The sequence below is a fragment of the Anopheles stephensi genome, unplaced genomic scaffold, assembly GCF_013141755.1.
Source record: "Anopheles stephensi strain Indian unplaced genomic scaffold, UCI_ANSTEP_V1.0 ucontig283, whole genome shotgun sequence".
NCBI lineage: Eukaryota > Metazoa > Arthropoda > Insecta > Diptera > Culicidae > Anopheles > Anopheles stephensi.
In genome coordinates, this window is record NW_023405217.1 from 334,226 (window position 1) to 348,683 (window position 14,458).

At 44.3% G+C, this 14,458-nt stretch overlaps 1 protein-coding gene across 13 annotated transcripts in view; it reads right to left on the bottom strand.

Annotated features, from left to right (window-relative positions):
- LOC118516364 (nuclear hormone receptor FTZ-F1-like) overlaps window positions 1-14,458 on the bottom strand; it is a 121,469-nt gene that overhangs the window by 102,526 nt on the left and 4,485 nt on the right. For all 13 annotated transcript variants that reach the window (XM_036062208.1, XM_036062202.1, XM_036062200.1 and 10 more), the window contains one exon: window positions 12,596-14,200. In XM_036062208.1, the coding sequence (XP_035918101.1) occupies window positions 12,596-14,000 (1,405 nt within the window). In that variant the 5' untranslated portion in view covers window positions 14,001-14,200. The remainder of the gene's footprint in view (window positions 1-12,595; window positions 14,201-14,458) is intronic.

Sequence of the window (14,458 nt, forward strand, 5' to 3'; positions counted from 1 at the left end):
ACTCGCTACACACACACCAAAATCATGTCCGTAACACATGTTGTTCTACACAAACGGACTCTCCTCCATCAGGCGGCTGTGGATGTGGCCGGTTGTGCGTGCGTTCTCGCCTTCCTTGTCTCGTGCGTATGTCACTCTCCCCTTTTGCATACGCGCTTTTACAGATTGCTCTCTCTCTCGCTCGCTCGTTCCCTTCACGCTGGGGGCATCCTCTCGCTTACGCACCCGTGCTCGGGTTGGAATGCGTGTTAGTAGGCCAAGGACGACGCGCCACCGTTCGGAAACAGTCGCAACCAAAACCAGACACCACACCACGAAATCGATTTACCGTTGGTCAGCTCGTTCGTGGTGGGTGGGTTGGGTTTGGGGTGAAGGAGTGCTGAGGGTGGTCAACTTAGCACTCAAATGTGAGATTCTAGCTCCATCTTTTTCGCTCTTACGTTGGGGAGAGCGCTCGCAATTGCTTACGCACATTCTCAAGTGGTTTGATGTTTTGGTTGTTAGATTTTTCTAACTTAAAGAATAAATATTTATTTATTAAAAAAATATTTACACATATTTAAGAACACAAGACTAATAAATTAATATTTATAAAAATTTGAGAGCTAAATTTATCACTAAAAATATCTTATATATAAAACATTGGTTAGTTTATGATCACTCGATAAAAATTAATTGTAGAAAAAATGTTATAGTCATTATTAGAAACCAAATAAATTTCCAACATTGTTTTCAATGTCATTTAAAAATAGTGAATATTGTGTAACTCAGTTATCAGTTTGAGCCTGGGTTGAAAATTTGTTTTCCTGATAACCTTGCTTATATGCCTTCTCAGCTGGTATCATCTACATGAGATAATACTGCCAAGGCACATAAAGAATGGACCATAAACAGTGACATGTGCCGTAATGTGATGTCGATTTTTAACGAATTGATTTGCTTCTTTTTTGTAAAAGCATTAGCGTTGGATCAATCAAGCCCATCATACCTAGCAGGTATAATATTCTTGTATTTTAGTTTTGTTAAAAATTGTTGAATTGTTTAATTCTTTAATAAAGTCTACATACAACACTTAAAACTATTTTTTAGTCAAGTTTGCTTTAAAACAAATATGAAACTCCCTTGGGACACGAATGTATTCAAATAAACTTCAGTATAGCTTGGCTATGAAAAAATAAATGTCTGGGAAACTCCGAAAACGGAACACAAGTGTTCTGGGATAATAATGAATAAGGAGCCTCAAAACATCCTGCCAATAATTATAAGATATTTTCCATTTTTTCAAAAAACTAAGGTCAAGCGACAGGCAATATGACATGAATTTTATGCTGGAAAAAAAAATTAGGAGCTTAAAAATACTTTTTTCCACCTGTGTAAGTACAGGGCATAAATATGGAGAAGCCTGGTGTTTCTTTCCACCATTTTTATTATTGTTTGTTACATCTTCTTCCAATCGGGAGATGTTTCTTCCAAATCTTTTATTCTTTTCCCCATAATTCAATTAACATTAACAGTGCTAACTATCAATCAATTAACATGCGCGTTGGTTGGTGTTCTCCTTTTTTCCTTCAACCGTGTTGCAGCCTACCAACATATCCACCATCAAATGGTTCTACCTGGCCGTTTGTAACAGCACACAACAACAACACGAATTGCTGCATCAAACCTACCGCACACCAATACACCTAAAGCAAATAGCGTACAGCAGCAAATGTAGAGCACGATCAATAAAAGTGCATTACGAACGACGGTTTTGGCGTCTCTGCAAACCATATAATATAGCCCCCCTTCGTTTCAGGGCTCGACTTCTCGCTTACCTGTCCTTTTCCATACACACACACACATAAATACATGCAGAGAGACACTCCAATTTGGATGCACAAATGCAGCACATTGGCGCTTCTCGCCTATTGACATATGGGCAAGCAAAAACAGTTTGCTCCAAATCTTCACACCGGTACCCAAGGCATATATGGCGCCCGTGCACTTGAGTGTGCGCGCACTCCTAAGGTGGTAAGTGTGCGTGTGCGTGTACCGTACCGTGCTAGTTGATAAACTTAGTTCAAAATAGAACGACGAGTTGGTGTGGTTGCTGCTTCTGCTGCCACTACTGCAACCATGACCTAGTTCTAGAAAAACGGTGTGATGCGCGGCAGTTGTAAGTATCGCGATGCATACTTGCCGATGCAACTCACCAATACACATCCGACAGGAGGAAAAAACGAGGCTACAGCGTCGTACGACTGTACCTCTCGTTGGCGTGGTTTGACGTGCAGCCAAGAGAGTTCTCGTCCGGTTGTGTTTTTCCCCACGCAAAGCACAACAATATTCACAAGAGGGACTGAGTTCCTAAAAAGGGGAAATTTTCTTCCGCTCGAGATGGTGCTCATTTTCCGAGAGTAAACATTCGCTTGGTGGATTGGGGAATTTGTCGTGGAGAGTCCTGACGGTGGAGAAGTTAAGCTCCAAAAACAAAAAAAATTAAAGGGTATCGAGTTGGATGTGAGCTATGGACTAAAATTTGGCTTTGCCTACCTTTAATCCTTTTTTAACTTCAGAAGAGAAAAATCAATAAAATCCATTCACTTTATTCCATTATTTTGCAATGCTACTTAAAAAATCGAGAAAATTCAATAAATTCCCATTATGATCCACCATGCGTCTCCATCGATTCGTAATAATTTGTGCTTGGCCCGAAAAGAAACCCAAACAGAAAGAAAGGTTCTTATTTGAAGAAAAAAAACCTTTCTCCTTTAACAATGTACCAATAACACTGGATAGCTTACAGTAATTGATGCCGTACCATCGCTGTATCAATAGTTGGAGCAGCATAATACCATACATCACGCAGTCCAATTTAGGTCACCGGAATAGAATTCGTCCCTTGAGCACGATATGTGTGTGTGTGGAAAAACCACAAAGATCCCCACGTTTGCTCTCACGGCACCACATACGGTTCGAAACCGTCCATTATCATTAAAATTTAACATGATGTATTGCTACCTGCCGTGCCTCCATTCCTGCCAGAATGGTGGCCAGGAACCAACCTCCAAATCCTGACGAACTTTGCCCTGTAGAGCAAAGAGAGGGTGATAAATAGAGACATCTTGTATCTTGTAAAAAAAAAACACACACACACACACACACACACATCGGCCCGGCACTCACTCTCGGATATCCGTCCGAAAAGACTGGACGAAATGTCCTGGCCTGTGGTGGCATGCCGGCATGACGGTTTACATCTGGCAGATTTGTTACTAGTTCACGGTTACGAGGTGACCCACTAACACCGATTGTCCGTTACCGAAACACACACACACACTCACATGGAGAGCGTGATGCTTTAATGCCGGGTGACCCTGTGCGTAGATTTTACCTTAACTTTAGAAGAACGGGCTTTCGAGCCTCATTCGTTTGGGCTCGACCGAAAGCATCATAATTCGTGCACCGGTACGGTCGCTTAATGATCGCAGATGATTACATTTGCATAAAACGTGCTGATTTGTTTCACACCTGATAGAATTCATTACCGGCGTGGGACCGGATTAAGTGAATATTTATGCGAGGGAAAAAGTATAACAGAAATCGTTCTGAAGCACAATGCAGAAGGGGTATACATTATTTCTTTTGTTCTATGAAGTATTGAGCTTTCGTTACAGCAATACAAGTAATGACTCTGAAAAATATTTATGAAACTTTGCATTTATCCAAACAATAGTCTTTTACGTTGACAGCATTTCTTCAGTCTTGGATCTTTAGCTCCGGGAATACTATCGTCAAGGAAGTTGGAAAAGGATTAGCCTGCCTTTAAAATCTTTGTGCACTGCCAAAAGAAGATAATTTAATGATTCAATTACGTTAAAAGAAATCAAATCACTCGTTATTTTTCCTACAGAAAGTTGTTTTGTGTCACATTAATCCATAGCCAAAATTAACTTTAAAAATATTTGCTCTAAAAATGTGCCAGGCCAGTCTGTGGGTTTGACCCAATAAAAAATTAACATGAGATATTTCATAATAATATAGAAATAATTATTTTTTATCGAAATAATCAAAACAATTCCATGTATCAATTTAAATTGAACCAATCGACTACGAGCAAGTTGAAAGCAAACAACCATCAGTCAACCATGGAACGCTTAAACCAACCACACGTAACGCTTCGTTGCAGCGCCATCTATCTGAAACAGCTGGAACTTGCTTAGCGGATGCACGAACCACGCGGTAAGCGTCATGCACAACGGCAGAACTGCATGTAACAGTTGATGCTTCAAATAATAGTTGACTCTCGTTTCTTGCTTGTTTTTGGCCTTTTGATTTATTTACTCCGCTTTCAGTCAAGTTTTCATTTAAATTTAAGTTAAATTCAACAAATTTCAGATGAAAAATTACCGAGAAACATGGTGCAAAATTCTAACGGATGTTCTATTCGGTTGCTCATTTAAAATAAGAATCTCCAGTAAAATCTTCAATTGATTAATTTATTGAGATTCAAAATATGGACTGTAAAAGCATCATAAAAATTCTATAAAATTTAATTTAAAAAATATAACTATTACTCCCCAAAAATGCAACATTCGCCTCTGTTATTTCCTAGAACGTAATATCCGATTCACCTGCGTCTGCTCACGAAAATTCCTTGCCCATCTACGCCACGGCTAATAGCAAATAAATAAAATAAAACTCACAGCCGCCCCATCAACAAATTCTACAACAAGCTCTACCTCCCAAGAGTTTGCATCATTCGGTTGGGATGTCACGCGTACACAGGGTGGATCTCTAAGAACCCCCCGATGAACGCCAGAGCTCTCATATTCTCTCCCGCTCTCCGACCTGGGATGCACTACACTATCACACTATGGTCAGTCTGGTGTTACAACGACAGCGACAGTAAACCTCGAGTTGAGAAGGGGGGGGGGGATAAAAATTCACCCCCGAATACCTCCCGGAACTATAGGCGAGTCGGTTTCTGGCCGGAGCTCTTAACCGAGAGCCGAGCGAATAGTGTCCAACAGATGCAAGGGTACACGCTTGTATGGGTGCGTAGTAACTGTGACTCTTGTTGATGGTGGTCGTCGTCTACTCAGCATCGATCGAAAAGCTGGCTCTCAAAAGTTGGGTAGTAGCAACTAATGCCGGTTGTTCCGGAGGGGTGTTTGGCTCTGTTCGTAGAGCTCCTCGCTACCATACACGTTTATTTCCGTACATGCATTATCCATTAGCTATAAGCTGCAGTGAGGGTGAACAGAACGCTAGAAATCAAATCGTTCTTTATGTCATTTTCGTTGGAGGCGATTCGGGTACGATTTATAGGTAGTGGAGAGCATCAGCAGGAAACTAATGAGAAACAATTTCTCACAGAGTTGTTTATCAAGTTACATCCCCTTTTAGCCCACGAAACCTCAGGTACTCAGGTAGTATAACGTCACGCTTATGAGTCATAAACATGGCAAGATTGTTCTGAGGTAAATTTCTGAGGTCGAGTGTACTTCCAGCTTTTATTGACACATTGAAGAACTCTGACACAAATTCCTCTTCATGGCACTAGAATATCTAGACCAAAATTGATATAAGTTAACCTAAGGAACTGTTCAGGAAAACCTGGACAGCAACTCTTACCAGACACCACATTTCCCTATCGGCCCAAGTAACGGACTGATGGCGCTCGACACTGTTTACATCCAGTGCTCGCTGATCGCGACATTGTGTAAAATGTTACACCCTTTGTTGTTTTTGTTTCCCGAACGCCCATTTAACGCTGCTCGGCCATTTAGCATACAAACATCAAAAGCCATTTTTGGCCATACACATCGAGTAAACGCGTCGTGCCGCACAGATGTGAGAGTGGTACATGTGTCTGTAGTTGTTTTTTTTTTTTTTTGTTTTCCTCCTTCAACCCATCGAAACAAGGAAGAGAGCTAGACTCGGCCGCGGCAAAGAAGCAATGGACCGAACCGGCAAACAGCTACCGGTTCACCTTGAAAGCGCGGTTCGAGCGTGCGTCCGGATTTTGAACGGCAAACGCAAAGGGGGTAAAAGGGTGATTGGAAGTACGCAGGCACCGTGCTCTAACAGAACGGTGTTTCCCATTTGTGGAGAAACTCGCTTGCGCTGCTGCTTCCGCAAAGAGAAAATACCCAATAAATGGCACTATAAACCGTGATTCACATTTATGGCATTATATAAGCGTTTAATCTGGTTTAGCTATAAAGCCAGATCTTTTCTTTTCCAAAGCTGTCTGAAGGCGTTTTCAGAAAGCGAGCGAGCGTCCCGGGCATTCGCTACACTTGCATATACATTGGAATTGGAAAATGCATCTTCGGACGCCCTTATTGTCAATGCAGGGGCCACCGTCGTCGGTCCGTGTCTGGGGCGTTGTGTATGCATACGAAATGCGGGATGCGGGAGCCTGCAGCAGGATCAGCAGACGTGTTTGGTGCAGTGGTTTCGAGCCTTAACGGGCGCTAAGGGGGGGGAAAAACGTTCGGTGTAACGTATGCAAAACGAGTCGTAACGGTAAGTGGTAGCGAAATTCTTAAGACAATAAAAATCTCAACAGTGAGGCGAGAGGCAAAAAGATATAATAAAAGGGATCAAATTAAAGACCTGTGAAAAATATTATGGTCACAATCTTACTGTTACAACTAAGGATTAGGAGAGAAATACCAGTAAAATGTAGGTTAAATATTTCAAAAATTAAATCTTTTGTAGAAAAATCAATCGAATTCTGATACGCTGAATCTCGTCTAGCCACCCATTCTTGTAAAATTGGAATCTAGACACTACAAAAGCCAAATATTTTGCAGAAAAAGCAATCGAATTCTGGAGCTTCGAATGGTACACCCAAGCTTTACATAACGTTGCATTCGTTTATGTCCCCTTGGCACGACATTTTCTCCTTCGTGCTGGATCCCGTGCTGGATCGGGTGAGCTTTGAATAGCATTATCGGAAAGCTGTTCCCCGCCGTGGCCATGATTTATTTTTGTCCAACTGTGTACATATCGATTTATCACCTTCGAAAAACAAGAAAATTCATTCGTTTTAGCTGCTTTGACTTTTTAATCCTTTTTTTGTACTTAATATTTAAATAAAGAAATTATTAAAGCAGTGATTTTTCTCTACTAAAAAATATAAACTTTTATAATAATAAATATAAATTTCGCTTTAATCATATGCAATACAAAAAGGAGAATAATTAAAGCAAATAGCCAAGTAACGAAAGTAAACGATCTGTGAACACGAAACTCAGATAAAACAGATGAATAAACACAAACACAGCCAACAAACAGGCGCGAGTACATTTTTGCCCTATGTTTTGATTCCCATTCCTTCAGAGCGCCGTTAATTTTATGCTTCGCGTTTTTCTCACCCCACCTCCCCATCCCCCTCTACCTTTTTTTTGCTTCGCGCCTACCCCCAAAACCAGCCGGAAGTTCGCACAATTCACCCTCTAAGTTCGTTTTATTGCTGCTCTGGTGGTTGCTTACACCATGTTTCTGCCACCGTTTTTTCTGTTTGTGTGTGTGTGTGTGTGTGTGTGTTTACAGCCTTCTGATTCGTACACCACTCACACACACACATCAGTGTGCAAGAAGAATAGTGCTGCTAGATCTTCCTTCCACGGTAAGAAAACCACCCAAAGGTATGGGTGAAACAAAAGGAAGAAGATTCAAAGCCCACCCCGGGTGTCTCCATTCCCAGCTCCACACCTCGCACCGAAATCATCCGCATCCGCCGAGTATAGCGGATCGCGAAACCATCCAAACCCACCCCGGACGCTACCACCCCTCCGCCCAACCGCTATCGCCACTTTACGCCATTCAAAAAAAGGGGTAAAAACCGGTTCCGGTTCTTGAGAACCGGCTGGACGAAAGTGAATTCCTGCCATGCCACGGCAAGCCGAAAACAAGGAAGTGGTGGTGCTCGCACGAACAAAGACGGCCGGATCTAAGCCGGGAAAGCAGAACCCCGAAGCAGGACCGACCGCGCGCGCGCACACATAAAGGAATCCAAGCACGTGATTCCCGGTTTATAACCACCCCGCGGTAGTGAGGCTGCTTGAGAGGGTCCGGAAAAGGAAACGGAGCGCGAGTCTTCCTAGCAATTAGTTCGAACATTATGGCAGGAAGTGGAACGATGCTATTTACAAACTACGTATCGATTCTAGAATGTTCGTCTTGGAGATTTTTTGAAAATAAATAAAAGGTGAAAAAGGAGGGGATATAAATTTGGGTTGCAAAATAATTTAGTTTTTTTGATTAATTATTCATTTGCCCTTCGTTTGAGCTTGTATTGGGTTGATTGCTATGTAGTAGAAGTAGATGACAAAATTCGTCTGACATACAATGGAGAAAAGTTTAGATTGATTTTTGGAATGAGATTGATGCGATTGATTGTTGGGTGATCATGGTTAGCAAACATCAGCTGAGAAACATTCCTACTCTCCTGCAAAGTCAAGTCAAGAATGCCAGACATGGCAGTCCAAGACCTCTGGGAGTTGTAGTGCCAAAGAAGAAGAAGTGTCTCTGGTGCTTAAACTTAATTCCTTCTAAAACAGCTAGACAAATTTGGATGAAATTTGGATTTCATGGGATTCACTTAGCTACACTACACTACAGCTACTACTGAAGATTCTCATGTAACATTTGATTGGAAGATTATTTGAAGCTGTATTTCGAAAGGCGGCTTATTGCTTTTCGTCAAAATTGAAGAGTTGAAATGAAGAAAAAATGAAGCAAACAATTTCAACACACATTCTTAGCATGAATTATTTTATAAATATGAAATCACCAAGCTTCCAGAGTCGTAGAAAAAAATAATCTTCATTATCATTATCTTCCAATGAAATGTAATTACCCAGTAAACTACTCATTATAGATTCTAGAGAGTAAGTAATAATATTCTAAAGTAAGAATGAAGAATTATTGGTAGGCGTCAAGTCCAGTCTTATTCCTAGATGTCACAAATTTAATTAAAGTCGTCACTGCAAACAATTAAGTCTTACGCACTCATTACAAAGATACCAGTTTCCATTAAATGAATCCATAAAAATGGAGATAAAATTGACAGCTTTAAGTTCGTCTGAGCATTCTCTCTTATCACGGTACATAATTAAAACCCTGCACCGCCCTAACACACAGCATGAATCAAGATGATCGAAAGTTCAGCAAAGGAAGCTTTAAATATGTCCGCTATCAATCATCATTGCACAATCAACAGGTGGGCTACAATATTGAGCTTGAAGCCCTTCATGCTGTACTCTGCGCCTGCGAGAACCCGCATTCCGTTCGGCTTTCCCCCTGCACTATCAAATCGGTCTCTCGGTAGTTTTGCAATCTGATGTTTAACATCCATCACGATCGGAAATTTAAATTAAAATTCAATCACCTACTACTACAGCCCACACACCGAGAGTAAAAGCAAACTGGGTCAAAATGGGGGTGAGTTGAGGCGCAAACGAATTTTGCGTCATCATGCACCCGGAACGCTGAATGATTACACATTCACGTTTTGTGAATCCTTTGCCAGGAAACAACGAAAAAAAAAAACAAAATGCACGCGAGATAAACGAGAAATTTGCCCCAAAACGGTGAACCGAACGCCAAGCTGCTGGCTGCCTTCCCTCCAACAACCCGCTGCTGGTTCTGGCAGGAAATCGAGACACACGATTGCATTTTGTGATACGCGAAAAGTAGGTCACGAGCAGGTGGAGGACGCACATACACACCAGACTCCCCTCCTCCCCCTTGATTGCATCATCCGCCCGCACACACACACTGATTAGTGCCACGCGCGCATCAAACAGGGCGGAGTCTGTTCTGTGTGTTTGGCGGAGAAAAAACCGCTGTACAGATAGAGAGAGTGCGAGAGAGAGAGAGAGAGAGAGAGAGAGAGTGCGAGAGAGAGAGAGAGTGAGACCGAGAAAGAACTTCAACCCCACCGGTGTCTGATAAGAGGGTTGGATGGGGCCCACAGCGAGCCCTCCCGCATGCAAAAGGTCCTTGTGTTAGGTCGCTGTTTATCGCTTTCCCAGTAGCAGCAGCAACCCGGAACGTTATTTATACACGCTTTAAGTTCCACCGACACGGCGGGGGTTTTCACTACATGACACTGTAGACATGCGCACCACCGGGATGATCCTGGCACACTGGCACAACGAACAGATTCAACACACTCACACCGATGCACAGGAGGCATCCAATTTTTCGGGTCACTGTGAAGGATGTTGGATGGAAAGCAAAAAAGGTAACGCCGCACCCGTGGCAAGGATATTGGTTAAGGTCAAGTAAGTGCCCTTTATGCGCTCGGGTCTAGGGCACCGGGCTTAGTAGTGGGTTATTTACTTCCTCAACGTGAACGCTGTTGTGAGCTGTTGTTGGTGAGTTGGTGACCGCTCACAGCTGCTAACGCTCACTAGCGCGTACAGTGTGCGAGCTGTCAAGCAAAGCGTTACACCAGTAACGCTAGTCTTAGTATGCTAAGATGGATATCTGCATTCTTCGGGTTTAATATAGAATGTATTTAAGGTCCAAGTTAAATTACATAAAAATTCCCAGTATCTAAAATAAATATTCTGTACTAATTTCCATAGTCCCACAGAACACCACATAATCGATACTTTCACTATAAGGGTAGTTGATGTAGCCACCAACAACAGCGAGGCACAACTCTCAAGCTCTGATGACGCACAAAACCTTCTACTAGGTCAACGTAAAAATTCGGAACAGCGAAAGGATGGATAGCTGTGCCACACAACCTCAGCAAAGGCACCAAATCCATCCCTACTACACGTGGACGCTCGGTGTGATCGAACCACAAAGGAGCATGAACACCCCCCCGACCAGACGAAGAACGCACGTGGGAAGACCGGCCCGCCCAGAGGAAGCGTCGCTGACCTACTTTCGACAGCAGTTTCGGTTAGCAACAAAGAGACACAATCTGGTCTGTTCGGTACCGTACTTTCGGAGAAGCGGGAGTGGGGGGGAGAGAGAAAACTCTCTTTTCCGCGCTTTTCCAACAATCGCAATGGGTGTGACAGGGAAGGAATGCTATGTATACTCGGCACAGTGTGTGGCTTCCACGCAGGACCATTTCCATGGTAGCCAAACGGGGAGCTCAAGCCATACAACCGTCGGACCATCGGAGTATTTAGTAATGGCCGGAATTGTGGATGTGTTTGTTATAGTGGAGGATGTCTCTCACACACACGTACACACTCTTTTTGGGCCGGTAGGCACAACATAGAACCATTCCGGAGGTCAGGAGCAAGAGTGTGCCGTGCGTGTACCGAAATCCCACCCTTCCCACCAGTGGAGGGGGAGTCGCTCAAGGATCGTACGGTGTCAAGTTCAACGTTGGTGTATTGAGGTTAGGGTTTTGGGTACACTGTCACTAGGGCAAGGTTTGTTTGCTAGGGCATGGCACAACTTCCTCACCAACGGTTCGCCCCGTTCTCGGGAAAAACCGGACAGCAGGCCACAAGCTTTTTCCGAAGGAATTGCTTTTTCCGCGGCTCGGTATCGATCTGTGTCCACCGTACTGGCCGGGTGTAGGTGTGAGCACACGTTACATAGTGTGTGCCTGTATGCGTACGCATACTGGACGCGATTCTGGCCCAACTCACGCTGGGGGCAGCAGCTGCTGGCCCAAAATGTTGCTGGAGCAAGTTCTATTTATGGAAAACTGAACCCATCGCCAGTGACCGGAAGTTTTATCACAATAAATATGGGTAAAATTCGCGTTGCCTACGGGGCGGGTTTGAAAGGTTTCATGCGAAGAATCGGTGCTCACAACAGCCAAAGGTGCTCCCAGTTGCTACTGCCGTGAATTGATTTTCGGTGGGTCCCGTTTATGTAGATTTCGTGTTTGACGCAATTTGTGTCCTGCGAGTTGGTTGTAAATTGTTTTATTTTCATTTGACCCAGCCAAACTAGCTTGCTGACAATGCTTGACGACGAATGAAATATCGTTTCGAATCGATATTTTGTGTAGAATCGAAAAACAAGAATTCTGGTAACAATCAATGATGCCCGTGAACTGAGTATAAGAACACAAACACTTACTATGGAAAAGCACTCAGCATTACTATTAAAAACGAAACCATACGCAAACAAGCGTTACAAAGCGTTATAATCGAGATGGAGATGTCTGAATCTTCGCTTCCCTTGTTATCCCCACCATTACAGTAATGGGTGAGACAAGACCATTACAGAAATCTAATGATGGAATAGAGATTCATCCTCAGAGACATCGATCTTCATAACTGCTTGGAGAAAAACTCAAATATTGTAATAGCAATTTGCTGTCCAACTGATCAATTCTTCTTCGTTTCGTCCAGAAAGAAAGACATCTTGAAAGACTTTGACAGATTCTATCGGAAAAGATCCAGTAATATGACAGCTTGAAGTAATGGCTTTATTTCGCAAAATAGTTCCACTCTTAAAACTAGCTTAAACTATATTCTGAAATAATTATATCAATTTTTGTTTAACACGGCAGACAGTCGCATTCGCAATCGATACTGAGAAACGGCTATTAGGAAGGTTCATATAACGCATTTAAGAAACATAAAATAAGAAAATGCTTTTCACTTACCGTCCGAATCCTCATCAAAGCTGGCACCGTCCTCCTCCGGGATCTTGATCTCGATCTCCTCGGTGAGGTGTGCCGCGTCGTTATTTACCGACAGGGCGGACATAACGACGCCGGCCGCACCGGACCCGGCACCGGTATGGCCTCCGCTACTGCCGACGGTCGCAACCGCAACGGCCGTCGTCGCCGTAGTGGAGGTACTACCGATCGAGCACGAGGACAGAGGAACCGTAGATACGCCGGACGAGGACGACGAAGACGATGCTGCTGCTGCTGCTGCAGATGTCGATGATGACGAGGGTGTCGAATTGGAGGAGCAAGATGTGGACGAGGCGGGTGATCGTGTCGTTACCGCTAGCACGCAGGACGCCGGAGCAACAACGCCTAGCGGTAGTATGGATTCCTCCGAAACGATCGTAATACTGGACGACGAGGAGCTTGGCTGCTGATGATGTTGATGCTGATGTGTCGACGGGTGTAACGGCTCAACGCAGCCGAGTAGCGTCCCATCGGCATTAACCATCGTGACGACATGCTCGTCCACCTCGTCCACCACACCGCCACCGTCGGCAGTGCAGGAGGTGGTCGAGGCGCCGGCCAGACTGCTGAGCAGTGTGTCCTCTTCCGTTGCCGTTACAACGCGACCATCGATCACGGACTCTACCACATCGTCGGGCGTGAGTGCGATCAGTGTGGCCGTCGTGGCCACTGTCGACGTGGTGGTAGTTATAGGATCTTGACCGAGCAGAAGGTCGGATACACCGCTGGAGCTAGCCTGCACCAGCAGGGTGGAACCGTGACTCGCGCCAGGCACGATCACGTTCGTGGAGGAACTTGGCTGATGGTGTTGCGTCTGTACGTGATGCACCTGATGATGTTGATGGTGCTGCTGCTGCTGCTGTTGCTGCTGATGATGATGCAGATGGTTGTGATGGTGCTGTGACTGGTGAGCATGGCTATGGTCATGCTGCAAATGGTGGTGTTGCTGCATCGCCTGATGCAACCCAGTGCCGCCCATTCCGGTCCCGGTGACGGTTATTATTTTGGTAGCCACTGACGTCAAGTTGGACGTTACGTGCTGTAACGCTTGCTGGGAATGTTGCTGATGGTGTAGCTGCTGCTGCTGCTGCTGCTGCAGATGGTGTTGATGACTGTGGAAGGTCGCACTGTGATGACTGTTCGGGAGCAGCAGGTCTTGCTGCTGCACAACCACATCGTACAGGTTGGCCGCGGATGTCGATGACGTAGCCGACGAAGATGTGGACGAGGTCGAGGTGGAGGAAGAGGTCACGCCCGGACCGGGTGTCGGTGAGGTGGAAAGCAACATACCCACACCGTTTGCGTACACAATGTTCGAGGCCGTTTTGGGCGAGGACGAACTAGCCGTTGAGGTCGCTTCCTCGTGCATCTCTCGAGGCGGCTTTACCCGGGGATTAGTTGGCGTTTCAACTATTGATTTGTTTGATTTTCTTCTCTGTTTTCGTTTACATGCACATCTAACACAAGCACACACACTTTACACCGACTTTTGCGATATTAGTGAGACGATTTTTGTACACTTCTTCTTCTTCTTCCCGCAGGAACAACTCACGAGCACTTGGACTAGGACTTTTGGGATAGAATAATGAAATAGAACATTAGGATGTTGCATGCAAAATCACATTTAGTAACAAAATCACAGAACTTCATCACTAGCGCATCACTAATTCTTCCTTCGAAAGCCGTACGTTTCGTATCAACCGCCCTTGACTGCACTTGGCGTTCGAATGGCGGAGCACACCTGGGAAATTGGCGAATTGGAGGGCCAATAATTAGGACACTCGTGTGTTGTACCAAACTGATTCCGAACGGAATTTTGCATTCGTT